This window comes from Mus caroli, chromosome 2 (assembly GCF_900094665.2).
Source record: "Mus caroli chromosome 2, CAROLI_EIJ_v1.1, whole genome shotgun sequence".
Classification (NCBI taxonomy): domain Eukaryota; kingdom Metazoa; phylum Chordata; class Mammalia; order Rodentia; family Muridae; genus Mus; species Mus caroli.
This window is the reverse complement of record NC_034571.1, coordinates 112,526,390-112,552,865: the sequence shown is the minus strand read 5'-3', so window position 1 is coordinate 112,552,865 and position 26,476 is coordinate 112,526,390. Positions and strand designations below refer to the sequence as shown.

The window sequence follows — 26,476 nt, the reverse complement described above, 5'->3', positions numbered from 1 at the left end:
CACTTTGTAGACCAGGCTGGCCTCGAACTCAGAAATCCACCTGCCTCTGCCTCCCAAGTGCTGGGATTAAAGGCGTGCGCCACCACCGCCCGGCCTATAAGTTTTATTTCAATAGCATTGTTACAAAAAATAAAGATGAAGCTAGGCCTACATTATGGTGCCTGCCTGGAACAGATACGGCCCTGGGCTCAATTCTTAGCGTCATATAAAGCAGCTGTGGTGGGAATGCCTGTAATCCTAGTACTCGGGAGGTAGAAAGAGGGAGTGTTCAAGTTTAAGGTCATTCTTTCATTCTTAGCTACTTAGCAATCTTGAGGCCAGCCTGGGAGACACTGTCTCCAAAAAGAAAAATGAATGAGCACTAAAGGTATTTCCTCCCCGCTCAGATCTTGCTATGTTAATCAAAGTAGCTTCAAACACCCAGGCTCAAGCCATTATCTTTTTGTTTTGTTTTGTTTTTTGTTGTTGTTGTTTTTTCCCAGACAGAGTTTCTCTGTGTAGCCCTGGCTGTCCTGGAACTCACTCTGTAGAACATCAAGCCATTATCTTAGCTCAGCTTCTCAAGTGGTTGAAAAGAAAGGTATATTGCCACCATGACTAGTTTCTTTAATTTTTTTAAAAAAATATATTTTATTTTATTTTATATGTTTAGCTTATATGTACATCTATGAACTATGTGCATGCAGGGCCAGAAGAGCACATTAGATTCCCTGGAACTGGAGACACAATGGCTGCATACAGTCATGTGGGTATTGGGATTGAAATCAGCATCTCTGGAATAGAAGCCAGTATTCTTAACTGCTAGGACATCTCCCCAGCCCTAAGCCTAGCTAGCTTATTGATGTTATCCTTACAACAAACAAAACAAAAAACAAAACCAGAACCAAAATCCTAGCTCTGTATACTGAGAAGGCGCAAAGACAGGTAGAATAATCAGTTGAATGAATAGTCTTCTGTGTAGAATGAGTCTTTACTTTCTCAGCAGAAATGGCTGCTAAGAGAAATGAATAATTCCAAATCTCAAAAGTAAGAAAGCTACATAGACTGTAGGGGTGGGGAGTACTCTAAGAATGTGGTTGGCATCAGAGTCCACAGTTGGCATGTCTGAGACCCTAGGTTCCATTTCCAGCATTCTACCACTCCTAAAAAATCCAAAGTCTAGGCTCTGGTCAACGATAGAACACTTGATTGCCTAAGATGTATGAGGTCCCTAGTTCAATCCCGACTTGGGCAGGGGGAGAAAGAAAGGAGTATTGTGTATGATGATTATCCTGAGAGCCATGCAAAACTCATTTTGGGGAGTTCAGCTGCACCCCATATGGGCTTGCTGACTGTACACCCCCTTATGGAGGAGCAGAGAGGGTCACAAGACCCTCACCAGATTATCCAGCAGCTCTACACCACCTGTTGTATGCAACTTTTGCCTTAATTGTGCAAGGCTTCAGGGAGGGGCTAGAATATGGATTGGGCACCAGAAGAGTAGGGCTGCTTCATCTATTCAGGGAAGCCCTCAACTCATGGCCTTTCAGGGAAAGAACACTCACATCTCTGCAAGTCACACCTTGCCCACTGGGATGATTATTCTTGTTTGTGAACTTGACTATGTTTGGAATTAACTAAAACAGAAAAATGGCAGGATATACCTGTGAGAGCTTTCTTGCTTAATTGTATCATTTGAAGTGGGATAATCCATTTCTAATGTGGATTTTTGAGGTGAGAAGATCCACCTGTAATCTGGGGTGTACCTTCTGAAGGAAGTCTATATAAATGTGATGAAAGAAAGAAGCTCTCTTTTTGCCTGCTTTCTGCCATCTTTAATTCTATTCCTTCACTGGCATTAGAGTCTACTTCTTTAGGATTCTAGCATATTCTGAAGAACAGCTAAGACATCCAGTCTTGTAGATGGAATAATTACTGGACTCTTGGACCTTTTCTGTACACAGGCATTCATTGTTGGATAAGCTGCACCACAGACGGTGAGTTACTCTAATAAATGCCCTTCCTATAGCCATACAGTCAGACTATAAGCTCTTTTACCCCTAGAGAATCCTGACTAATATAACCATGTCTGTAAGGAAACCCAATAAACTCATTGATTCTCCAGAGTAAAGTTTGGTGGGATCATGATGCCTCCTTGGAACCTCAGGAGAAGGAGGAGGAGGAGGAAGAGGAGGAGGAAGAGGCTGTTGCTTTTTTTTTGCTTACGATCCTCCTGGGAAGAAATCTTAGCAACAAGGGAAAGGAGGGAAGGATTTGAGAAAGGAGTGTTGGGGTCTTGTCAAGGGGCCATAACCACTTGATGAATTGACTAGGAAAGGTAACAGCTATATCAGATTATAAGAAGACATGAATGATTCTCATATATATTAAGAATAAATTCCCACAACTGGTCCATGTAGAGAGAGTAAGACTGCAGAATATCCAGTCTTGAATGGGATATTAATATCAAACCCTTCTTACAAGGTTCATGGACCTCTGATGAAGTCGGAGCCAAACAATGAGGATATATTGGATCATGAGGGATTCAATGCTTTTTAAAAAACATTTATTTATGTGTGAGTGTGTCTATGTGCATGTATGCACATGTATGTGGGTGGGTAGATGCTCCTGCTTGTGTGCAGGGGCCAAGAAGGCTTTAGAGTCCTCAGAACTGGAGTTTTTGGGCATTTGTAAAATGTCCAGTTTCTTATATGGATGTTGGGATGCAAACTATAGTTGCTCATTGTTTTACAGGACGCACTCTTAACCATGGAAGCATCTCTCCAGTCCTGCGCTAGAGAGCCGGCTCAGCAGCTAAGACACAGGGCTTGGATTTAGACACAGAGTTGCTTGTGACTGTCTACATCTCCACTTTTAGGGGATCTGATGGCACAGTGAGTAATGAACTCACTATGGTGAGGTCAGAGCCAGCATGGACTATGAGACACTGTTTTCAGATAAAACAAACAACACCCCCAACTGAGTCCTGGAGTTAGGAATGTAGTTTAGTGGAGAGTGCTTGACTAACATGCACAAATTCACCAGGCAATGGTGACGCACGCCTTTAATCCCAGCACTTGGGGGGATGGGGGGGAGGCAGGCGGATTTCTGAGTTTGAGGCCAGCCTGGTCTACAGAGTGAGTTCCAGGACAAGTCAGGGCGATACAGAGAAACCCTGTCTCGAAAAACCAAAACCAAAACCAAATACAAAAGAAAAGAAAAAATCAAACAAACAAAAAAAACATGTACAAAGTCCTGGCTTTTATCTACAGAACCCACAAAAAGAAATAACACTGGGGCTCTTGTCTATAAGAAATGTTGAATTATTATACTTAAAACACAGCATTGTTAATATTCACTTTAGACAATATGATAGAAAAAGGACTACAGATTAATAAGAAAGAACATGGAGTAAGTAGTAACATGGACAATGGGATCAAAGATGCTCCTGAGACCATGCCATCATGTCTGTAAGTTTCTATAAAATACAGAGCTAACAAAAGGAAAAATAAGCCAACATCATTCATTTCCCCACTTACCTGTTCTGTTCTTCCGTTTTTCTCGCTCTGCTTTTAGCTCCTCCATGGCTTGAGATTTCTTATCTAGTTTCTCATCCCGCTTGGAACGTCGTTCTTTATTGTGGGAAGTAACCTAGGGAGGTATGTAGGGCATCCTTTTTACTCCGCCCTGGTAAGATTCTCTATACCATCAATCAATACTTTTGGTCCTTGTGAATTAGACTGTACAAATTTTAAAACTTAGCTAAGCTCACATCTTTAGTTCCAGCACTTGTAAGGGAGGGCAGGTGAGTCTCTTTGAGTTTGAGTCCAATCTGGCCTAAGTATTGAGTTCCAAGACAGTGAAGACAGAAGTCTATACAGTAAGACCTTGACCCAATAGAAAAAAATAGATTAATTATCAGAGTGAATTCTTCCTGGAAGAGCACTCCATATTATGATCTAATATCTGCTGATATCTTCAGATATAGAGATGACTAATTTTATAAATTTTTAAAACTCTATTTATACCAAGTCTAGGGGGATATACTTCTGAGCAGACATAATCAAGCTGGTTACCTGGGAGAGGAAGTTTACCAACATACCCTTCAAGGGTACTCACACTCTAGTTAGCCAGACTCGAGTCAAGCAGTCCTTAGGAGCTCATCAGTGTAGCTGATGGTGCAGAGTGTCTCCTGCATCTGCACTGTCTAGCCTGCTGGGCTGTTAGCGCCTGCCTCAGGTCCCCCGTGCTCCACACCAGCAGCTGTGCTCTGGGGAAGGCCTCCTACCTGAGATTCCTGAATCTGCGTCAGCTTCTTCTTTTCTTGTTCTTCTTCCTGCTTTTTCTTTTTTTCTTTCTTCTCTTTCTTTTTGGCTGTTTTTAGTTTTTTCTTAATTTCAAATCTGGTTAAAAGAGATTTGTTTGGTTTTTAAAAAGCAATAAAATATATGTAAAGACTGGTTTCTACTGGCTAGAAGACAAGAAGTAACAAGTAAGGGAGTTAAACATTTTGGAATACAAGTCTTAGACACACACAAAAATAATTTTTTTGCTTCCTGAAAGAAACTCCAATGCCCAATAAGCATGTTAAAATTGTTGTCTGTGGGGCAGAGAGAGATGCTTAGTGATTTAGAGCACTGCCTGCTCATCCAGAGGACCCAGGTTTGATTCCCAGCACCCACATGGCAGCTCACAATCGTCTGTAGCTCCAGAACATGATCCCCTCTTCTGGCTTCTGTGAGTACCAAACATGCAGGTGGTACACAACAGATAAGCAAAATACTTATACAAATGAACTCAACTAAAAAGTAAAAACAAAATAGAGTACGCCCCTACCCAACCCCCCCAAAAACCCAACCACTTCAAAAGCATTATTGGAATGGACATGAGAAAAAAAAACATTCAAAACTGGAGTTCAAGGTCATCCTCAGGTATATGAGTTTAGTTTGGGATACATGAGACTCTATCTCAATAAAGAAAATAAACATGTCTCAAATGAAAACGCAGCAGAATATGCCCAAATTAACTGAAAACAGGTACTCATTTCTGCTATGTAGTGGTTTGCATATGGTTGTTCTATAGGAAGTGGCACTATTAGGAGGTGTGGTCCTATTGGAGGAAGTGTAGCTTTGTTAGAGAAAGTGTGTCACCTAGGGGGTGGGCTTTGAGGCCTCTATGCTCAGGCTCCACCCAGTGTGGCTGGCTTAAGATCAAGATGTACAACTCTCAGCTCCTTCTCTGGCACCAAGTCTGAATGCTGCCATGCTTCCCATCTTGATGATCATAGACTGAACCTCTGAAATTATAAGCAAGCTCCAACTAAATTTTTGCTTTTATAAGAGCTGCCTTGGTCCAAAGGAATTCCCAACTAAGACACGGTGCATTATGCATGCTAGAAAAAGAGGCCAGGACAACTTTAATGGCAAATTCACAAACAAACTACAGCATATATGTATAATGGAATGCTACTCAGTTCTAACAGGGAATGAAGTGCCAATATATGCTACATGGACTAATTAAAAAAAAAAAACAGCTAAGTGAAGTTAAGCACATTGTGTATATACCTGTGTCCTACTTGGGGGTCGGCACTAAGGTGAAGGACTATTTGAGCTCAGGAGTACCAGCAAGATTCTGTCTCTAGGGATTGGAGAAATGGCTCCTCCATGCATAGGTGCACAGGCCTGGGTTGGATTGCCAGAACTCAACACAGTAGCTCACAGCCATTTATAAGTCCAGATCTGGGTGATCTGATATCCTCTTCTAACCTCTGCAGGCACCAGGCACTTACATGGTACAGACATACATGTAGGTAATACACCCAGGCAGAAAAACATTTTAAGCCCGGCGTGGTGGCGCACGCCTTTAATCCCAGCACTTGGGAGGCAGAGGCAGGCAGATTTCTGAGTTTGAGGCCAGCCTGGTCTACAGAGTGAGTTCCAGGATAGCCAGAGTTATACAGAGAAACCCTGTCTCAAAAAAACCAAAACAACAACAACAACATTTAAAAATGGTAATAATAATAATAAAAGAAAGAAGTGGACAGTTGTAGTGTGGGCCTTTAATCCCAGTAATCAGGAGGCAGAAGCAAGGGATCTCTGAGAGTTCAAGGCCAGATTGGTCTACAAAGAATAGTTTCAGGACAGCCACAGCTATGCAGAGAAACCCTGTCTTGAAAAACTAAAAATAAAAACAGCAAAAAACTAAAACCAACTAAACAAACAAAAAAGAAACCCCCAAACCCAAAACTTTCCAAAACAGCAACAAAAGGTGAAGGGAGTTTTCTGAGTGGCTATCATGTACTGCTCCAGAGCTACAGAACATCATGGCGCTCGGGAGCTTTGTCACCACCTTCCACGTTCTTTTAGCTGCTAAAAATGTCACTAAATATCACCTGCTTCTTAAAGGGGAAACAACAGAGGCTCAGTTACGGCATACTTTCCGAGCTTGAGAACATCTGCCTCAGTTTGATCCCCAGTTCCTCGATTACCATACAAAGATTAAACTCACTGTGTGAGGTGATACCAACTTTTAGTCACAAAACTGAGGAAAGAGGCAAGAGCATCTCTGGGAGTTTGAAGTCAGCCTGGTCTACATTGTTCCAGACCATTCAAGTTAGATGGTAAGCACTGTCTCAAAAATAAAACAATAAAATAAAATGGAAAAAACCTCAAATATAAAATTTAGGACAAACTACTCTAAAAATTTGTGATTCTGGCCTTTTTTTTTTTAAGATTTATTTTATATATATCAATATATCATTGCTCTCTTCAGATACACCAGACACCAGAAGAGGGCATCAGATCCCATTACAGATAGTTATGAGCTACCATGTGGCTGCTGAGAATTGAACTCAGTACCTCTGGAAGAGAAGTCAGTGCTCTTAACTGCTGAGCCATCTTTCCAGCCCGATCCTGGCCTTTCTTATGGTCTCCACAGTTCAGAAACCTAAACTTTAGGAGTCACCTTTCCTCACCCACAACTCCAAGGCAGTATTCCAAGTCCTGTTTCTTGCAATAAAAGTTACCTTGTAGGCATTCACACTCAAAATGAATACCTACCACTTTCTGCAGAGAAAGCCAAACATTCTTGTCTAGGATAACTTATCATAACTTAATATGGTCTTCAGAAGGGACAAACAGGCTCCTGAGGCAACAGAATTAACAGGTAACGTGCTTCAATTTTCTTCTAAGATAACAGGTAGACAGGAAAGGAAGCTAGTTCTGGGAACTCTGTTACCCAAGACAAAAGACAATTTTACTTTGACCTTTTTGAGAGAAGAGAAAGAACTTTTGTCATTTAAAATAAATATGGCAAACCCTCGGGAGCCTGAAACAGATTCTGATTAAACACTTGAGTGTTTACAGCAGAGCTGATGACTGACCCTGGGGACTTGGTAAATCATGCAAGTAATTTACACTGAGCCACATCCCAGACCAACATTTCAACCTTTTGTTTTATTGAAGACAGTTTCAGTCTGGCTTCCTGAGTGCTGGGAACAGAGGCATGAGCCACCAAAGTTGGCCCACATTACTTTCCTTAATTAGTAAAATGACATTCTAAATTCAAGGGTTGGAGAGATGGCTCAGCCATTAAGATGGTACACAACCATGAAGTACAGAGTTCATATCCCAGCATCCACAGAACAAGCCAGGCAGTCTACACATTCCTGTAATCTCAGCTCCATAGGGAGTGGGGTGGAAATAGGACTATCACTGGGGCTTGCTGGTCTCTAGCTTAGCCAAGATCCTGCCTCAGATGAACAGGTAGAATACAAAGACACCTGACAGACACCCTATTATAACTTTTGTGTGCACATATAGTTATGAGTACCTACATATATCGTACACAAAACAAGCACATACACAATATAAAAGTCAAGACAAGATTATGACTTTCTCAATAATTTTTGTCTGGTTGAAGTGAAATAGTATACTTACTTTATTTTTTACTTAAATTAATTACACTAGGTGATGGTGGTACATGCCTTTAATCCCAGTACTCGAGAGGCAGAGACCAGCCTGGTGTACAAATTAAGTTCCAGGATAGCCAGAGCTACACAAAGAAACCCTGTCTCGATAAAACAAAAGTAAATAAGTAAAAATTAATTACATTTTATTTACCTTTTGTATATTTGTTTGTTTTTTAGTAAGTAGCTCTGGCTGTCCTGGAACTCACTATATAGACCAGGCTAACCTCGAAACTCAAAGATCCACCTGCCTTTGCTTCCCAAGTGTTAGAACTAATGGTATATGCTACTACACAGGAAAACTTGTCTTAAAAATCAAAAAGGAAGGCACCACTCAGTAGTGGAAATCTTGAGGTCCTGAGATCTATCACCAGAACCACAAACCAACAAAAAGCCTACTACTGAATAATGCACATTAGTACAGAAGGCATAAATATGACCCTAAGCTATTTAGTTTATATTACACTAACAATCACTTTTCCAAATGTCCATTCCTATGAACAGACTTCCTTCAGCTTATGAAAGAGCTGCATGTCAACGCAGTGGGAGCCAAAACACTGACCCAACCTACCAAATAGCCTAGCCTGACTCAAGCAGGCTCACTTGTTTTTCATTTTTTATTTTTTTGGTTTTTCGAGACAGGGTTTCTCTGTGTAGCCTTGGCTGTCCTGGAACTCACTTTGTAGACCAGGCTGGCCTCGAACTCAGAAATCCACCTGCTTCTGCCTCCCGAGTGCTGGGATTAAAGGCGTGCGCCACCACACCCGGCTCATTTTTTTTTTTTTTTTAAAAAGATGTATTTATTTACTGAATGTATGTGAGTACATTGTTGCTATCTTCAGACACACCAGAATAAGGCATTGAATCCCATTATAGATGGTTATGAGCCACCATGTGGCTGCTGGGAACTAAACTCAGGACCTCTGGAAGAGCAGTCAGTGCTCTTAGCCACTAAACCATCTCTCTAGCCTCACATGCTCAAATCTTAATTGTTGTAGTTTGGTAAAACCATTTTCACAAAGCATTGTTGGGATAATTTCTTGTGCACTGCGGAAAGATTATCTTTTTATGAAGCATCACCTGTCTCGGTGTTTTGTAAACATGTTCTCCATCACCTTCTGATTGGTTTAATAAAGAGCTGAACGGCCTATAGCAAAGCAGGAGAGGATAGGCCAAACTTCCAGGCAGAGATAGGAACTCTGGGAAAGAGAGAGAGAGGTGGGAGATTTGCCAGGCAGACACAGAGGAAGGAGGAACAGGTACAGGGACTGCGGAAAAGGTAACTAACAAGCCACATGGTGTGACAGAGCTAGAGGGTCGGGTTTACTTAGATGAGCTAGCTGAGGGTCTGCCAAGCTCAGGCCAAGCTCTCATAATTAATACAAAGTGTCTGTGCATTTACTTGGTGGCCAGTGGGACAAGACATCCTGTGAAATGAAGTGTTTGGCATCTCATGTAATTTATCAAAAACTGTAATAAATGAAAAAAATAATTATATGGGTAAAGCCTTATACCACTGTGAAGCTGGAGAAGATATTAAACTGTGAGAAACAAACTACGTGTACAGATCGCTTACCTTCTTTTCAACACCTCTCTCTTCTCTATGCGGTTGAAGAGCTCCTGCTCCCTCTCCTTCTCCGTCATCTGCTCCAGTCGGGCCCTATCTTCCTCATCTCCCATAAGATCCTCTCCATAGCCATCATGGAACTCTTCATCTTCTGACGAGGAGTCTGAATCTGAACTGGAAGAGGAGCTGTTGCTGTCAGAATCTGACACTTCACCTGCAACGAAAACCAACAAAAGATCACACCATGCCCTGTGACACGTGCCACCCCTTGGCTCTCCCACAGGAAAGGCACAAAGCCATTTCCACCCACTTGGGATGTCTCCTTGATCTGTCTTTGGTAAAAGCAAACACTTAGGGAAATTTAGGCTGGAAAAATGACCATAATTCTTTTCTTTTTTGAGACAGATTTTTGCTATGTAGCACAAGACATCTTCAAACTCATGTTCTTCCTGCCTCTGCCTCCTGAGTTCTGGGTTTACAGGTATGTGTTACCTGCCACACACATCTTTCAACTCAACTTGGTTACTCTGGGAAAAAAAATTATAGACCTAAAAAAACAACCTATAGATAGACAGATTGACAGACAGACAGACAGGTAGATGTCAAGTTTTGCTGAGTGGTGGTGGTGCACCCCAGGACTTGGGAGGCAGAGGCAGGCAGATCCATGTGAGTTCGAGGCCAGCCTGATCCACAGAGCTAGTTTGAGGATAGTCAGGGTTACAGAGTAACCCTGTTTCAAAAAACCAAAACCAGAGCAAAACCAAAAAACTAAGAAATATAAAGGCTAACCCTCATTAAAGGGTACTGGAGAGATAAGTGAAGTTATATAGGCAGTATTAACAAATGACCTAAGTAAACAGAGTATGAAAGTCAAATTGAGAAAGGGTTTCTCTTTGTAGTCCTAGCTGTCCTGGAACTCTGTAGACCAGGCTAGCCTCGAACTCACAGATCCATCTGACCCTACCTCCTGAGTGCTGGAATTAAAGGTGTGCCAACCACCACCAGTTATACTTCTTAATTTTTAATTACCTAATTTTTAAAATTACATTTGCTTATGTGTGTGTTTGTTGGGGGAGGATAGAGAGAAAGAGTGAGAGAGAGCGGGGGTGGGGGGTGGGGGTGGGGCAAGAATATGCTTGTGTCAGGGCTCATGTGTGGTGGTCAGTCAGTGTTTTCCTAACTTTTGAGGCTCCAGGGATCAAACTCAAGTTATCTTGGTGTCAAGCATCTTGAGCCATCTAGGAAGCCCAGTTAACTTTGTTTTGAGTTGAAGGCTCACTGCATTTTCCAAGTTGGCCCCAAATTCTGGGTCCAAATGACCACGCTGCCTTAGCCTCCCTCGTGAGCAGCTGGGACTACAGGGGTGTGCCACCAAGTCTGGATTAGCCACAGTCTGTCAACGCCATTACAATTTTGAACAATTGAAGCCTACTATATTGTTTCACAGAATCCTGTGAGGTGGAAATGAAAACACAATGTGAAGCTTATTCTGTATGATGGTGAAGACTGTCAACTTGACTAGATCTAGAGTCTCATAGAAGACAAGCTTCTAGGTATGCTGATGACAAGATATCTTGATTAGTTTAACTAAGGTAGGAAAGCCAACTCTAAGAGTGAGTGTGGCACTATTTCCTGAGTTTAAAGCCTGGATGAAAAAAAAAAAGGAGCTATGCACCAGCATTCATTTCTCTGCCCTCTGCTTCCTGGTAAGCAGATGTGCTGCAGCCCACTGCCTGGGCTCCTGCCACCAGGCCTTGCATGTTATGATGAGCTATACCCCAAACTATGAGCCGAAATACCTCCTTTCTCCCTATGTCATTACAGCAATGGGAAAACTTAACTAATAACCCCATCTTACTGTTGCCTTGGCTGTCCTGAACTCTGCACAGACCAGCCTGTTCTGCTTCTCCCTCACAAGTGCTGGGATTAAAGCTCGTCCACCTTGCCTACCTCTGGAGTCTGTTGAGTCCCCACCAGCTACAAAGTTGCTATGTGGATGCCCTATCTTAGTGAATAAATCCGTGTTTTTTAAATTTTTTATTCTATTTTTATTATTTTTAATTAGAAGGATGTGTGCACGAATGCAGTGTCTTCAGAGGCTATGGTATCAAATCTCTGGGAGCTGGAGTCACGGGCGCTTGTGATTTACTGGGAAACTAACTCAGGACTTCTGTAAGAGTCTACTGCTCTCAACCTCTGAGCCATCTCCCCACCTCAGCCTGTATTTTTTTTTATAAATTAATAATTCTTCATTTGAATGGTTACAACCATGGGTGGCTGACAGACAACTGGAATATGAGTAGTGCAACTGTGAATCTAAATTTTAAGTATGAATTTTATTTCATTTAAGTTTAAATAGCAAGTTATCCCCTAATCTGGCCTGCTTGGTTTGTTCTGTCAAGAAACAATTTAGGCTATGTATTTGGCAACCATTTTACAAAAGTTATTCATGTCCTTTGTTGTCCCTACCTCCATGGTACTGTGGATCAAACTGAGGGCTTTGATAAGACAAGTAGGCTGCCGCCAAGCTACAATCCAACAGCTTTTTAAAAAGTCACCTTCATTCCTCCTGCTCCTGCTCCTCTTCCTCCTCCTCCCTGTGCAGTCCTGGCTGGGGACCTATGCTAGGTCTTGCTGTTGCTGTATGATTCACCCCCCCCCCCGCCCCCAGGCACTCTTCCCTGCCTTCCCTTTAGTGTTACACCAGAAGTATGTAACACCGTCTGTGGCTACGGGCACTGATGACCTGGATCGCATGGTTAGATGTTATCCCCAGGTGTCTCTGTATAAAGGCCAGTATGTACTAGGCAATGCTTTTAGACTACATAAATTATCTTGTTCCTCACAAAGTCAAACTCATCCAGTAGATTTTGATAATTCTGCATTCTTTTTTCCTTTTTTCAGACTCAGAAGTTTGAGACCAGAAGGTCACCAGTTCAAGGCCAACGTGGACCACATAGAGAGGACAGGGCCAGTTTGACCTGAATAGCAACAACAAAAACAAACAAACAAACAAACAAACAAAACCCAGCACACATTACTAATGGGTATTAAATCATCAGTTATACCTGCGTTTGTTTTATTTAACTTGCATTCATAGACAAGTGCTTAAAACCAGGTTAGGCCATTTTTTGGGCCAAAAATTAAAAACAAAAAACAAAACCAAAATCAAAACAGGTTACTATTCTAGTCCTTGAACAAATTCAGCTGTCAAACTAGTATTGACAAAAACAGCAAAATTTATTATCTTCATGGAGGAATATTTTCTATGGGATTTGGTATCTGTTTCAAAGATTTCCCTTCTCAGTCAGACCAATAATTTCTCAGAAAAAAAGAGAACACTCAAAATTGAGCCTAACATAGGAGATCTATGGTCACACTTCAGCAGCCTAACCAACCCTTTGGTATTAAAGACCCACGGCCCCTTCCTTTTCCCTTCTCCCGACTCCTGCTGGGCTGGGTGCTGGGCTCACCTTCCTCAGGGGCAGAGCTCTCAGCTGAGCTGTCTCTGTCTGAGCTGCCCGAGGAGGCAGCTTTGTTGGCTTGCTTCTTCATGGCTCCTTTCTTCTCTACTTTTCTGGTTTTTCCTTTCTTCTTATTTTTATTGCTCCCAAATGTCCACTATAAGGAGGGGAAAAAGGAAAATTGAAATAGGACTAGGCACTTTAATGAAGTGATACACGCTTATAATACCAGTATTTGTGAAGGGGAGACAGGGGGATTCCGGGTTTGAAGCTAGTCTGGAGCTGCATAGGAAGAGAAAACAAGTTTTTCTATTTTCTGTGGTAGAGATGGCACCAACTGCTGAGGGCTAGCATGCTGGGTTAGCGTACTCAGGACAGCTGAGCGCTCGTGTGGGTCTCAGGAAGACAAAGCTTCCTGCAGGAGAAAACAACAAGAAACACAGGGAAAAGGGACAAGAGCCACCCTCTGGCATGAATAGCACTGGCAACTCCAAAGAAGCAGTAAATAAAGTTAGACTGTTAAGTCTGAATACTGAATCTTGTTTAAAAAAAATTTGGCCTGTGAGATTGCTGGAGAGACAGCTCAACAGTTCTATGTCCACCCTGCTCTTGCAGAGGACCTAATTCAGTCACACAGACAAGCACCAAGTCCCACTGCTAGTTAGTACAGAACTAACTCACAAATACACTGTGCTCCAGTGTCTCCTGCTTTCTGCTGTTTTCTTTACTTTGCTGTGGGTAGTGCACAGTACATGTGGATGTGAAAGTATTTGTATGCTTGTGCATGTACAATGTCAAATGTCTGTTTCTCAACTGCTCTCCACTTCAGTGTTTGAGACAGGGTCTCTCACTGAGATTGGTGGAAGGGAGCTCTGGGATCCGTCCGTCTTCATTGCCCCCAGCGGTAGAGCTATAGACATGCACCTCTGGCTTTTATGTGGGTGCTAGGGACCTGGACTCCTGTTTTCATGCAGGAGCTTTACTGACTGCAATATCATAAAGACTGGAGACAGGAGATGACTCAAAAGTTAAGAGTTCTGGCTGCTCTTTCAGAGAATTGAGGTTTAGCTTCCAGCATCTACATGGTAGCCATGTGTTGAGTCTAATTTTAGGAAATCCACTGCAGTCCAAGTGTTGCACATGGAACACATACATACAAGCAAAATACCCATACATATTTTTTTAAAGTAAACTGGATTACGCTGTAACAGTGTTTCATTAAATCATAAATATGAGATCCTGGAGTTCTAAACTTAAGGAACCTGAAATCTGGTCATTAAAATAATAGGCAGCACATGGTTGCAATTCTATCCAAAAAGTCTTTTGATATTTTAACCTGCTGTTTTAGAATGACTTTAGCTGAAAAAAAAAATCATGAATTGTAGTCTACTTTTTAATTTCCATTCTACAAGGAATGTGTATTAAATTATGATGACCCTTTCATCAGCACAGACGATTCAAATCTGTAAACTAAAATTTCAGCCGGGCAGTGGTGGCTGCCAGCACTTGGGAGGCAGAGGCAGGTGGATTTCTGAGTTTGAGGCCAGCCTAGTCTACAAAGTGAGTTCCAGGACAGCCAGGGCTATACAGAGAAACCCTGTCTCAAAAAACCAAAAGCCACCCAACCAACCAAACAAAAAACCCTAAAATGTCTATATCTACTATTTAGCAAAATACAGCATCTTTGCTCCTACTCTAATAGGACGATGGTAAACCCAGTGCAGTACATTTATGATGGGTAGTTTCTGTTGTCTTGGTAATTCTGGAGAAGTAGCCATCCTGTTAGTTTCCCACAGAGGCTATCCCTAAGACCCACACTCTTACTTCATCTTGGTAAAGACACTGTTGAAGATGACTTGCTCTGTTTTTGAAGACCAAGTCTTCCTACAGAGCCCAGGTAGAACTCAAACTAGCACTGCTCCCGAGTGCTGACTTACACCTGGGACACATCCCTTTAACTGTCACTTACTTTTCCATTTAATGAGGAATGAAAAGAAAACACCTGCATGTTATGAAATACTATGAGAGTGAATAGTGCCTGGTATACATAAATTTACATTTCAACACCTAGATCATCATCTAGAACGAAGTTGTAATTTTCTCTTAAACCTGAAGTTTTAGGCATTTCTAATTTTAAATCCTTAAGGAATATGATTTTCAAGTCAGTGTAAAGGAATTCAAAACAGTCCACAATGTTCAGTTTTTGTTAAATGAGCTAAAACTACATCAATTTTTTATGCAGACAATATTAGAACCAATAATGTATATTGTTCCATTGATTCTTGTTACAAGAAATAGCACAAAAATGCACACAGTACTCTGTATCTATTCTGTTAAGAAAATGGCCTCAATCCACTTTTCCCAAACAGTGTCTGGACACTGTGGACTCCTCAACAGAAATGTGAGGCGGTTTAGAGTAAAAGGTTGTACTATCAGGGTCCCATGTGAGCCCGAGTGGCTAGGGCTGGTTTTGCAGGTGTGGGTTTCTAATGTGCAACAGAGCCAAACTCTGGATTCCCTGGGGAGGTGGGCACGGACCAGAGCAAAAACTACCGAGAGTCACACTAGTGAAGCCACTGGCTTCCTTGCCCTTCCACTCCCTTTCTCTCTGCCTAAGTGTGAGCCCAGCAACTGTTGCATAAGACACTCCTTTATGGGGAGTTAAAAGACAAGGGTTAAAATGGAAGAAAAACAGAAGAAACTTAAATGCCAATTTAAAAGAGAGCTTTTTGCTAAACCTAAATGTGAAAAGGGTATTGGTTGATTTTCTCCCAACAATCTCCAAAAGAAGATACAAAGCTGCACCACACACCCACCGGCCCCCATGAGCCTGACTCAGACCACCACAGGAAAATAGCCAATCAATGCAACCAGTGACCCTATGGGGAATTAGAATGCTGTACCTAAAGCCAGTGAAATGTTCAGTGGGTCAGGGAACTTGCTGCCAAGCTTAATGACTACATAGTGGGAGCAGAGACCGAACTCCTGAAAGTTGTGCTGGCCTCCAACATGTGTGCTGTGACTTTTGCCTGCCCACAAAAAAATTAATGAAAACTCTTTTTAAAAAACAAATTTCCAGCCGGGTGGTGGTGGCGCACACCTTTAATCCCAGCACTTGGGAGGCAGAGGCAGGTGGATTTCTGAGTTCGAGGCCAGCCTGGTCTACAAATTGAGTTCCAGGACAGCCAGGGCTACACAGAGAAACCCTGTCTCGAAAAACCAAACAAAAAACAAAACAACAACAACAACAAAAAAACAAATTTCCAGCTGAAGGTGTCCACCTGATGACTAAACACTTGGTGGAGTCCAAAGACTTCTATTTAGCTCCGAGCACCTAAGTGCAGAGAACTGTTTGTATTCCTACTACCCACGGGTAAATACTTAAATTCTGAGAATTTCAGGAAGACTCAAAGAGTTCCAATAAGCATCCCAAGATTTTTTATTTATTTAATTATTTATTTATTTGCCTCTGGAGAGTAGATCATATTTGCAGTATTTTACAATAAAATCTACAAGTCAGATATTCCTATGTTTTTGGCCTAAGCACATATATCAAATGTTGTGCAATACCTACTCTCCCACAATACAGATTCTATTAAAGTATAAGGGAAGACAGGCAAGAGAACAATACAGAATTATCTTATTCGTTGGTATGCTAGAGACTGCTCACCTGTCCCTTCAAAACCTTTATTCCCTTGTCCTGTGACTCTCAACACAGGACAAATGAAGTCTTTCATTGTCAGAGTGAAACAGTAAGTGGAGTGAGGAAAAACAGGTCAGAATTGATGTTCTGATGTTTCCTCCAGGAAGGATGAAGTAAAGGAATGAGCTAAATTTCATGATTTGTTTGAGGACTGAGGCAGTAGTGAAGGGGTAGCTTTGTTGCTACCTGTGAAAAGTGCAAGCCTCTATTTTCTTATCTGAGGAATTACAGGAGTCCAGGTGATCTCTAAGATCCTTAGCATTATGGGATTTTTATATGAACTGTGTGTTTGACAGGAGGGCTCTGTATTTCTTATTCTAGATACTAACAGCCACATGAGAGGTATCTAAGAAGCCGTGGATTCTGAACTTCGGTGTTTTGTTTACTTTTTACCCTGAAGATTGCAAGGATCAGAGAAACTGAAGAGTAAATGTAAGCTTATGTCAGCGCAAAGGCCTGGTCCACATCTCAACTCTGAGTCCACCCAGTAATGGCTACCCACAAACCACCAAAGGAAAAGGAGGATTGGGCTGTCAGTCAGGTGTTATACATACTGTCATCCTGCTGGTATGTAAGCCACACACAACACCAGACAAGTGATTATATAAATATGCAGCAAAGAAAGCAAAAGATAAAGGCTAGAGGAAAGATGTTTCTTATTCAATAAAACAGACTACAGCCTGACTCTTTTTTTTTTTTTCGAGACATGGTTTCTCTGTGTAGCCCTGGCTGTCCTGGAACTCACTTTGTAGACCAGGCTGGCCTCGAACTCAGAAATCCGCCTGCCTCTGCCTCCCGAGTGCTGGGATTAAAGGCGTGCGCCACCATGCCCCGCTACAGCCTGACTCTTGATTGAGGTAACAGCTTAATGGGCAACAGTTAAATAACAAATCAGAGGGTATGTGGATGTTACAAACAGCCTGGGGCCAGTTTCCTTCCAAACACTCAGAAAAGAGATGGGATGAAACATAAGATGGAAGTGGTTGGTTCAGGCTTGGGTAGCCTTGACATACTGAGTACTATGAATATTCTAGAGGCAAGAGAGCAAAGAAACTTCAAGATTTCAGACAGCATCTCTAAGAGGCAAAAACACCTACACACCTAGGTCTTGGGATACAGAGAAGAAAGTATTTGAGCTAGCCCCTCCAACCCCCTTGAGCCAGGGTCTCATACAGCCCAGCCTGGCCTCAGATTCACTGTACAGCCAGGAACGAGCTCCTGCCTTAACTCTCAGTACAGGGACTGTGGGTCTCCATGCTGGTTCTAAATTAAATTTATATATGAAAGAAAAACATTTCAAGAATAGCGGCTAGGCTAGTAACAAACAGTGCTGGAACTGGGTCAAAAGAACTGGAAAAGAGCCAAGCGTTTAACCTGTGCCTGCTTTTTATGTGTAAAATACCAGTGACATAGTGACTTAACTGCTTACTCTGGGTAACATGAGACTAAAGAGAGAGAGAATAACAAAGTTTCAATCTCATTAAAATCATGTCCTAGCTGTGGGAGGAGCTCAGTGGGTAGAGTGCTTACTTAGCATGCAGGAAGCCCAGGTTTTGATCTCCAGCAGATCAGAACCGGAGACATGAAGATCAGAAGTTCAACTTAGGCTGGAGAGAGGGCCCATTGAATAACACACTGTTCTGGCAGAGGACCTGATTCCAGTACCCACATGAGTAGTAAGTCCAGTTCAGATCTGATGTCTCTACATTCTACCAGTACTGCACTCAGATGCATACATACACATAAGTAAAAATTAAAATTATTATAAAATAGTTCAAGTTCCTTTTGGCAATACAGTGAATTTCAAGCCAGCCTGGGATATAATAAGCCCTGTCTCAAACAACATGGAGTGGTGGTGCACTCATTTAATCCCAGCATCCAGGAAGCAGAGGCACACCTCTGTAAATCTGAGGCTAGCCTGGTCTACATGGCAAGTTCAAGGACAGTCAGGACTACATAGGGAGACTCTGTCTCGAAAACAAAACAAAACCCTTGTTCTACAAAATTCAATATACTGTTTTATGTTGGAAAAAGAAAATCAGAAATTCCACCAAGGCTATTTTTCTCCGTCATTTCCTCTTTTCGTGTACTGAAGTCAAAGTGTTATGACCGTCAGCTGCTGAAGTGTTCTTTCCAGTTTCTGAGGCTTGGTCCATATGAAACAGAAAAAGCCTTGCTAATTTTTATTGTAGCTCAAGAATCTTTACCCCAAATAATGCATCAATATATTTACTAAACTTAGGGTTTCCCCTTAAAAATTATTACACATAGAATATCCACTTATTCCCTCACCTATCGGATCTTATACTTACTGTCCAAGTACATATAGCTTACTCTAAATGGAAAACTGTTATCATTTCTCTCTATTTCCCATCTCCATATAAATCAAGTAGCAGTTCTCTTGCTGTAAAATCAGAGTGCTTTACTCCTTATGATAAACTATTCATTAATTCCCTCACCAAGCCCCTGCCAGACAGGGTCTCATGCAGCTCGACTGGCCTTAGACTTTGTAAGTAGGCACAGATGACCTGCACTCCTGATCATGTTGCCCGTACCTCCCAAGTTCTGGATTACAAGTTGTGGCCCCATACCAAGCTCCCACTGACCTTTTAAATTAGCTGTTCTTGGTTTGTGGCTCAGCAAGTAAAGGCATGTGCTACCAAGCCTGGCGACTTGAGTTTAATTCCTGAAACCCACATGAGGAAGTAAAGAACTCTTATTATAAGTTGTCATCTGACCTCTACATGTGCATAATGATAAGGGTACCCACACATAGAATACATTCATTCACATACAGAATAAATAAAAATTTTAAAATTAACTGTTCTCATCAATTTTCTGTACTATAAAATCTAAGAGGACTAAACCATTTCTTTATACATATATTCATGTCTAACTAATGACAAAAGTATCCAGGTAGGGTGGCTCAGACTTATAATCCCAGCACTTGGGAAGTGAAGGTAGGAAGATGGCTGCATCAAAATTACAAATAAACAAATAGAGAAAAATAAAGGAGCATGTTTTAAAAACTCTAGGAAGCCCCTGGCACATGTTTGTTCCATCTCACTGAGGATGGGCACTTCAACAACCAAAAAGATTTTCAAGGCTGGTTTGCAACCAAACAACAACAACAGAGAACAGCACTGTTTTCCCAGACAGATGTGTGGAAGCACATTATGGCAAAGAAAAAAAGACAATAGCCTCGATCTCAAATTTCTTATTTCATAGATCCCTCAAGAACCCCCACCCAACTTAAACTTTCTACAGCCTAATTCTGGATCATGGTGCTATCACTGAGTTCTCTAGTGCCAGAGTTGAATAAAAAATGATAAGGAAAAAAAAAAAAAAAAAAAAAGACTATGTTACCTCCTAACTATCCAAACTAGTAAAACACTTGCTCTAACTTTGAAGTGCTCTGTACTGGGCTAGGTGGAAAGACGAGCTTTCAGAATAGTTAACACAGAACTTGCTACTCCCTATCAATCACGCAGAGCTACAATAAGCCTGTGGGCAGGGGTTAGAGGGAGGAGACAGACTGCAGCAGAGGTTAAGAACAGTTTATGGGTTGTTGAAGAAATGGCTAAGTGGTTAACAAAGCTTTGCTGCTTTGACAAAAGCTGGTATTCAATCTTGGTCCCAACAACAGGTAGTTCATAAGCATCTGTAACTGTAGCTTAAGGAGAATCTAATGCTGTCTCTGGTCCACGCAGGCACTTGCACTCAAGTGCACATATGCACAGATATACAATTTAAAAAACAAAACAAAACAAAACAAACCTTAAAAGAACAATCTTAAGAGGTAAAAGCTGCTCCAAATTTCTTTCTGTGGTAAACAGGGCACAACCCAACAGCCAAGCTTTTCCTCACTGCATACACAAATAGATGAGGTAAAGTGGGATGCATGTTTTGTTTAAGTGGAAGATCTTGATATACAGTCCCAGCTAGTTTCAAATTCAAGATCCTCCTGCCTCAGCCTCTCCAAAGTTAAAGAAACCGTACTTGGCTAAGGTAAAGAATATATGTAACCAGAACAAAGGGAACCCTAACTATAAAGATTTAGCAGGACAGTTTACTCTAACACACGCTATGGCTCTAATCCTGTGGAAGTCTGGAAGGATGAAGGGTAAGGTGGTGAAATAAGCCTCTAACTCCAGAATTTGGGAAGTAGAGTCAGGAGGCTTAGGAGTTTAAGGCCAGCCTCAGCCATATAGTGAGTTCCCAAGCAACCAAGGCTAACAGCAGAGGAAGACATCATCTCAAAACAAACAGTAACAAAACAAAGATCTTTCTGCATTGTTAATCCACTAAAAAGACAAAACTCAAATCAAATTAGTTCATAGGCCTCACAGATTTTGTAACAGAGCAGCACTGGCAAAAGAATAAACATTTGCTACTCTTGCTGTAGAAGCACTTGTAGTTCTCCTGAATGGCTTAGCACTAGAACACTCCTGTTGTCAAGCAGAGGGCAAGCGCTTGCTTTACAGACAGTAACAAGTGGTGAGGACTACTTAGGTTAATGAAACTTTGTGTCATTAAATAAACATTTTTAAATTGATGGTTAAAAGTATTCTCTTAGACTGTAGAATAAGCGACTGAACAAAAGGATAGTCTTTCCCTCTCTCCCTCAGTACAGGAAATCACGCAGGGGAAACATTCTTTAAGTCAGTCGAGAACACCTATCCCTTGTTTTCCACTCAGATTCTGGGTCTTTTAAAGCTTTGCTTTTGCTCCTGGACAATTTGAGAAAACTGCCTTGATTTAGACAACAACAGCTTCCTTTTTACCTTCCTCTAAAGTCAATACCATTACTTTCAGGAATGGCATATCAATCTCCCCAAAGAAGCTTTGTGTCTCAAAGTATTTATCACTAAAATAAATATAGCATATACATTTTTTCTGTATAATTTTTCTTCTATATAACTCAGGCTGGCTTTGAACTCTTGATCTCACTGTTTCAGCTTCCTGAATGCTGAAATTATAGGCATGCATCACAATGCCTGACTTAGAATTTGTTTTCTAACATAAAAGCAGTATTTAAAAGATGACTTTTTAAAACAATGATGGGGGAGGGGGAGGAGGGAGGGGGAGAGGGGGGGCCTAAAGAGGCAGCTCAGTGGTTAAGAGCACTATCTGTTCTTCTAGAGGTTCTGAGTTTAATTCCCAGGAACCACGTGGTGGCTCACAACTATCTATACTAGGATCTGATGCCCTCTTCTGGCATGCAAGTGTACATACAGATAAAGCACTCATAAATAAATAAATCTTTAAAAAAAAGAAAAAGACTAATGTTTGGCCCCTCTACAACAGAGAACGGCCACTATAATGTAAAGCTCTGCTCACACAATTTCTGTTCCCTACCAAGCTCTAACAGGTCTTAGGTTACAGTCTTGGTTTACGGCAGCATCACCAAGTCAGGAACCTTCCGCAAATGCTTGCCAATCATCCAGGCCTAACTCCTTCACACTCACCTCATCATCACTGTCGGAGGTCTCTGAATCTGATGAGGCTGCAGGCTGACTCACAGGAGGCTCCTTCTCCTCAGAGTCACTGCGCTTCCGTTTTGCCAGGGACAAGAGCTCCTAATTGGGCAGAAATGGTCACGTCAGTTTTGCTCACCAGAAAAGTGTAAAGAAATGGCATTCTCTCCAGGATCTTTTTTTCTACACACCTGTGCTTTCGCCTGATGTACACACCCATAAGCACTGAGCACAAGAGCAGAGATAGATCACCAATATTCGCATGCAAACTTTAACTCCAAAATCTGTCCTCCTTTAAAGGGAGTGAAATAGGAAATGGAACTGGAGCTACTTGAAGCTTCCAGATTTCTCTCTAAACTGCTAAGTACTGACCACCCATACTGAACGGCCAGAGCTATGTATGCAAAGGTAATCTGCTTCATGTTTTAAATGGCAGATAGTCAACACTCCAAGGATCTTTTATTGTCTTCCATAGTAAAATTAGCACCTGTGGCTATTCTACCTAAGCTTACAAACTATAAGTTTCTGAGGTCATTTTATATTTTGAAAATGTAAAATAGAAAAAGGAGGTACATTTCTGAAGGATATAGTCCATAGTCACAAAGTAAGGAGGATGCTGGCCAGAATTCTAATCCAAAAATCCCAACACATTCACTATCTCTACCCTGTCTTGGTAGTGGTGATGATGGTGGTTGTCTGCTGTCTCATGTTCCCACTACTTCTCCCATATACTCAGTCCAGTTATTAAAAGACATGACAAAGGGTCACTGGTTCCACTCCCTGCAATAACAATACCAGCCGACAATTACTGTTCTTACTAGATGCCAGCTAAGTCTCTCAGCATCTAACACTTAACTCTTCACAACAACCCACAATATATACTGTCATTATCCTCATTTAAAGATAAAGAACCATCTAGAGGGTGAGTGAGACGGCTCAGTGCTTGCTGGAAAAGCCTGATGGCTGCTGGAGTTTGGTCCTCAGAATCCACGTAAAAGTGGAAGGAGAGAAAAGACTTCATGAAGCTATCCTCTGACTTCCACATGTATTCCAGTTCATACACACACATCAAACACACAATTTTACACACACATTTTTTTAAAAATGGACTGCATATTTTTATTTTATATACATTAGTGTTTTGCCTGCGTATGTTTGTCTGTGTGAGTGCGCTGAATTCCTCGGAACTGGAGTAACAGTTGTGAGCTGTCATGCAGGTGCAAGGAATTGTGCAGCTGGTGCCCTTAATCACCGAGCCAACTCTCCAGCCCTACACACACGTTTTTAAAAGTAGCATCTGGAGCAGGACAAGTTGAGTAACATCACTAAGCTATATAATGCACTTAGTAACAGCTAGTACATGAGAGTGCAGGATCTGAACCTGGCAATGGAATCCTGGCTCCTAATGCAGTTATGATTTACTAGTCTAAAACATTTTCGACTGAGCCAAAGAAGGCGCAGTTAATTGCTACTGGCAGTAATGATCCTTGATGACCGTAGTACTATGCAATTAGAAGGGAAGTACAGGACAGATTTTAAAGTACTAGACTGCTACAAAGCACCTGTTTTCTCCTGCCAGTCTCTTTCTATTTTAGGAGTACTGTCCTTCCTTGGACAGAATGAGAAAATGACCTTCTGAGATTAACAGCTGGCACGCTCTTCTTCATAAGTAGTCATGAGATGTCTGTCACTCTTCTCATGTCACTAAAGAACAAGCACCAGACTCTGACAAGGCTAGAAGTCACAAGAACATCCCCCTTTTGACTAGAGGTAATTCCTATAGACCAAGTATAATATTTACACTTAATGCTTTAAAAATAATTGCTGGGCATGGTGGTACCTGCCTTTAGTCCTGGCACTTGGGAAGTAGAGCCAGGTGGATCTGTGTTGAAGCCAGTCTGGTTTACAAATCAAGTTTCAGGACACCAGGGCTATACAGACAAACCTGTCTCAAAAAACCAAAACCAAACCAAACCAACTAAGCAAGCAAGCATCCAAACAAAAAGACCCAAGGTATCATTCACATTGGTGGTTTTAAGAAACCAGCAAATAACCCAAGATATAAGATACAATTTGTTAGACGCATGAAACTCAAGAAGAACGAAGACCAAAGTGTGGACACTGTGCCCCTTCTTGGAATTGGGAACAAAACACCCATGGAAAGAGTTACAGAGATAAAGTTTGGAGCTGTGAAGAAAGGATGGACCATCTAAAGACTGCCATATCCAGGGATCCATCCCATAATCAGCTTCCAAACGCTGACACCATTGCATGCACTAGCAAGATTTTGCTGAAAGGACCCAGATATAGCTGTCTCTTGTGAGACAATGCCGGGGCCTAGCAAACACAGAAGTGGATGCTCACAGTCAGCTATTGGATGGATCACAGGGCCCCCAATGGAGGAGCTAGAGAAAGTACCCAAGGAGCTAAAGGGAACTGCAACCCCATAGGTGGAACATTATTATGAACTAACTAGTACCCCAGAGCTCTTGACTCTAGCTGCATTTGTATCAAAAGATGGCCTAGTCGGACATCACTGGAAAGAGAGGCCCATTGGACTTGCCAGTACAGGGGAATGCCAGGGCCAAAAAGTGGGAGTGGGTGAGTAGGGGACTGGGGGGGGGGGAGTGTATTGGGGACTTTTGGGATAGCATTGGAAATGTAATTGAGGAAAATACCTAATAAAAAAAAATAAAAAAAAAAAAAGAAAGAAACCAGCAAATACATAGTTTAATACCCAAATCAATATATAGGATCCCACTATCCCTCTAAATTTCCTCCTCCTCTCTTCTCCTATTCTCCAGTAACCACAGATACATTTTTACATTTCCCATCTTGATAGATATGACCATTAGAGACTGGTTCAAGAATGGAATCATATGATCTGTAGCTGCTTTGAGTGTGGCTTACTTTTTGTTGTAATGTGTGTGTGTGTGTGTGTGTGTGTGTGTGTGTGTGTGTGTGTGTGTGTAGAAGAGTGGGGGCATGGCTCAGTGAATAGGTGGAGGTCAGGGGACGACTTTTGGGTGTCTGCTCTCTCCTTCTACCATGTGGGTCCAGGGGACCAAACTCAGGTTATCAAGCTTGGCAGCAAGCATCTTTTTTTGTTGTTGTTGTTAAAGATTTAGTTATTATTGTATCTAAGTACCCTGTAGTTGTCTTCAGACATACCAGAAGAGGGTGTCAGATCTCATTACGGATGGTTGTGAACCACCATGTGGTTGCTGGGATTTGAACTCAGGACCTTTGGAAGAGCAGTCGGTGCTCTTAACCACTGAGCCATCTCTCCAGCCCGGCAGCAAGCATCTTTACCATCATTTCATCACTGGTATGAATATGGCTTCTTTCATTCAGAATTATATATCTGACATTCATCTATATTGCAACATGTAAACAGTAGTCTGTCTTTTTTTTTTTTTAAAGATTTATTTATTGATTATATTTAAGTACACTGTAGCTGTCTTCAGACACTCCAGAAGAGGGAGTCAGATCTCTTTATGGATGGTTGTGAGCCACCATGTGGTTGCTGGGATTTGAACTCCGGACCTTCGGAGGAGCAGTGGGGTGTAGGGTGCTCTTACCTACTGAGCCATCTCACCAGCCCCCAGTAGTCTGTCTTTTTAAAAATCATTTTATTCATTGACATTTCAAATGATAACCCCCTTCCCAATTATCCCTCCACAACACCCCATTCCCATCCTCCCTCCTCTTTGCTTCTATGAGGGTGTTCCTCCACCCACTCATCCACTCCCACCTCACCCCTCTAGTCTGCCCCTATGTTGGGCATCAAGCCTCCCACCCCTCCCACTGATGTCAGATAAGGCCATTCTCTGCTACATATGTATCTGAAGTCATGGTTCCCTCCATGTATACGCTTTGGTTGGTGGTTTAGTCCCTGAGAGCTCTGGGTGATCCAGTTAGTTGATACTGTTCTTTGTGTGGGGTTGCAATCCCTTTCAGCTCAGTCAGTCCTTCCCCTAGCTCTTCCACTGGGGACCCCAGACTCAGTCCAATGGTTGGCTGTAAGTATCTGTGTCTGTGTTGGTCAGGTGCTGGTAGAATCTCTCAGGGAACAGCCACACCAGGCTTCTGTAGGCAGGCGCTTCTTGGCCTCAGCAATAGTGTGGGGCTTGGTGTCTGGAGATTCAATCCAGGATGGATCCTAGGTGGGTGGTCTCTGGCTGGCCTATCCTTCAGACTCTGTTCCAGACTCTGTCTTTTCTTTAGACAGGCTAAAGTCATCGCCATTGGATCCTAGGAGCCTCTTGCTTCCCTGGAGTCTGGGACTTTCTAATGGCTATTCTCCAGTTCCTCATCTCC

General features: G+C 42.0%; 1 protein-coding gene across 1 annotated transcript in view; it reads right to left on the bottom strand.

Moving 5' to 3' along the window:
* Positions 1-26,476, bottom strand: part of Rtf1 (RTF1 homolog, Paf1/RNA polymerase II complex component) — a 58,779-nt gene that overhangs the window by 18,883 nt on the left and 13,420 nt on the right. The window contains exons 2-6 of the mRNA XM_021156334.2: positions 22,148-22,258; positions 12,986-13,133; positions 9,522-9,726; positions 4,268-4,382; positions 3,519-3,630 (exon numbers count right to left, since the gene is read on the bottom strand). Of these exons, the coding sequence (XP_021011993.1) occupies positions 3,519-3,630; positions 4,268-4,382; positions 9,522-9,726; positions 12,986-13,133; positions 22,148-22,258 (691 nt within the window). The remainder of the gene's footprint in view (positions 1-3,518; positions 3,631-4,267; positions 4,383-9,521; positions 9,727-12,985; positions 13,134-22,147; positions 22,259-26,476) is intronic.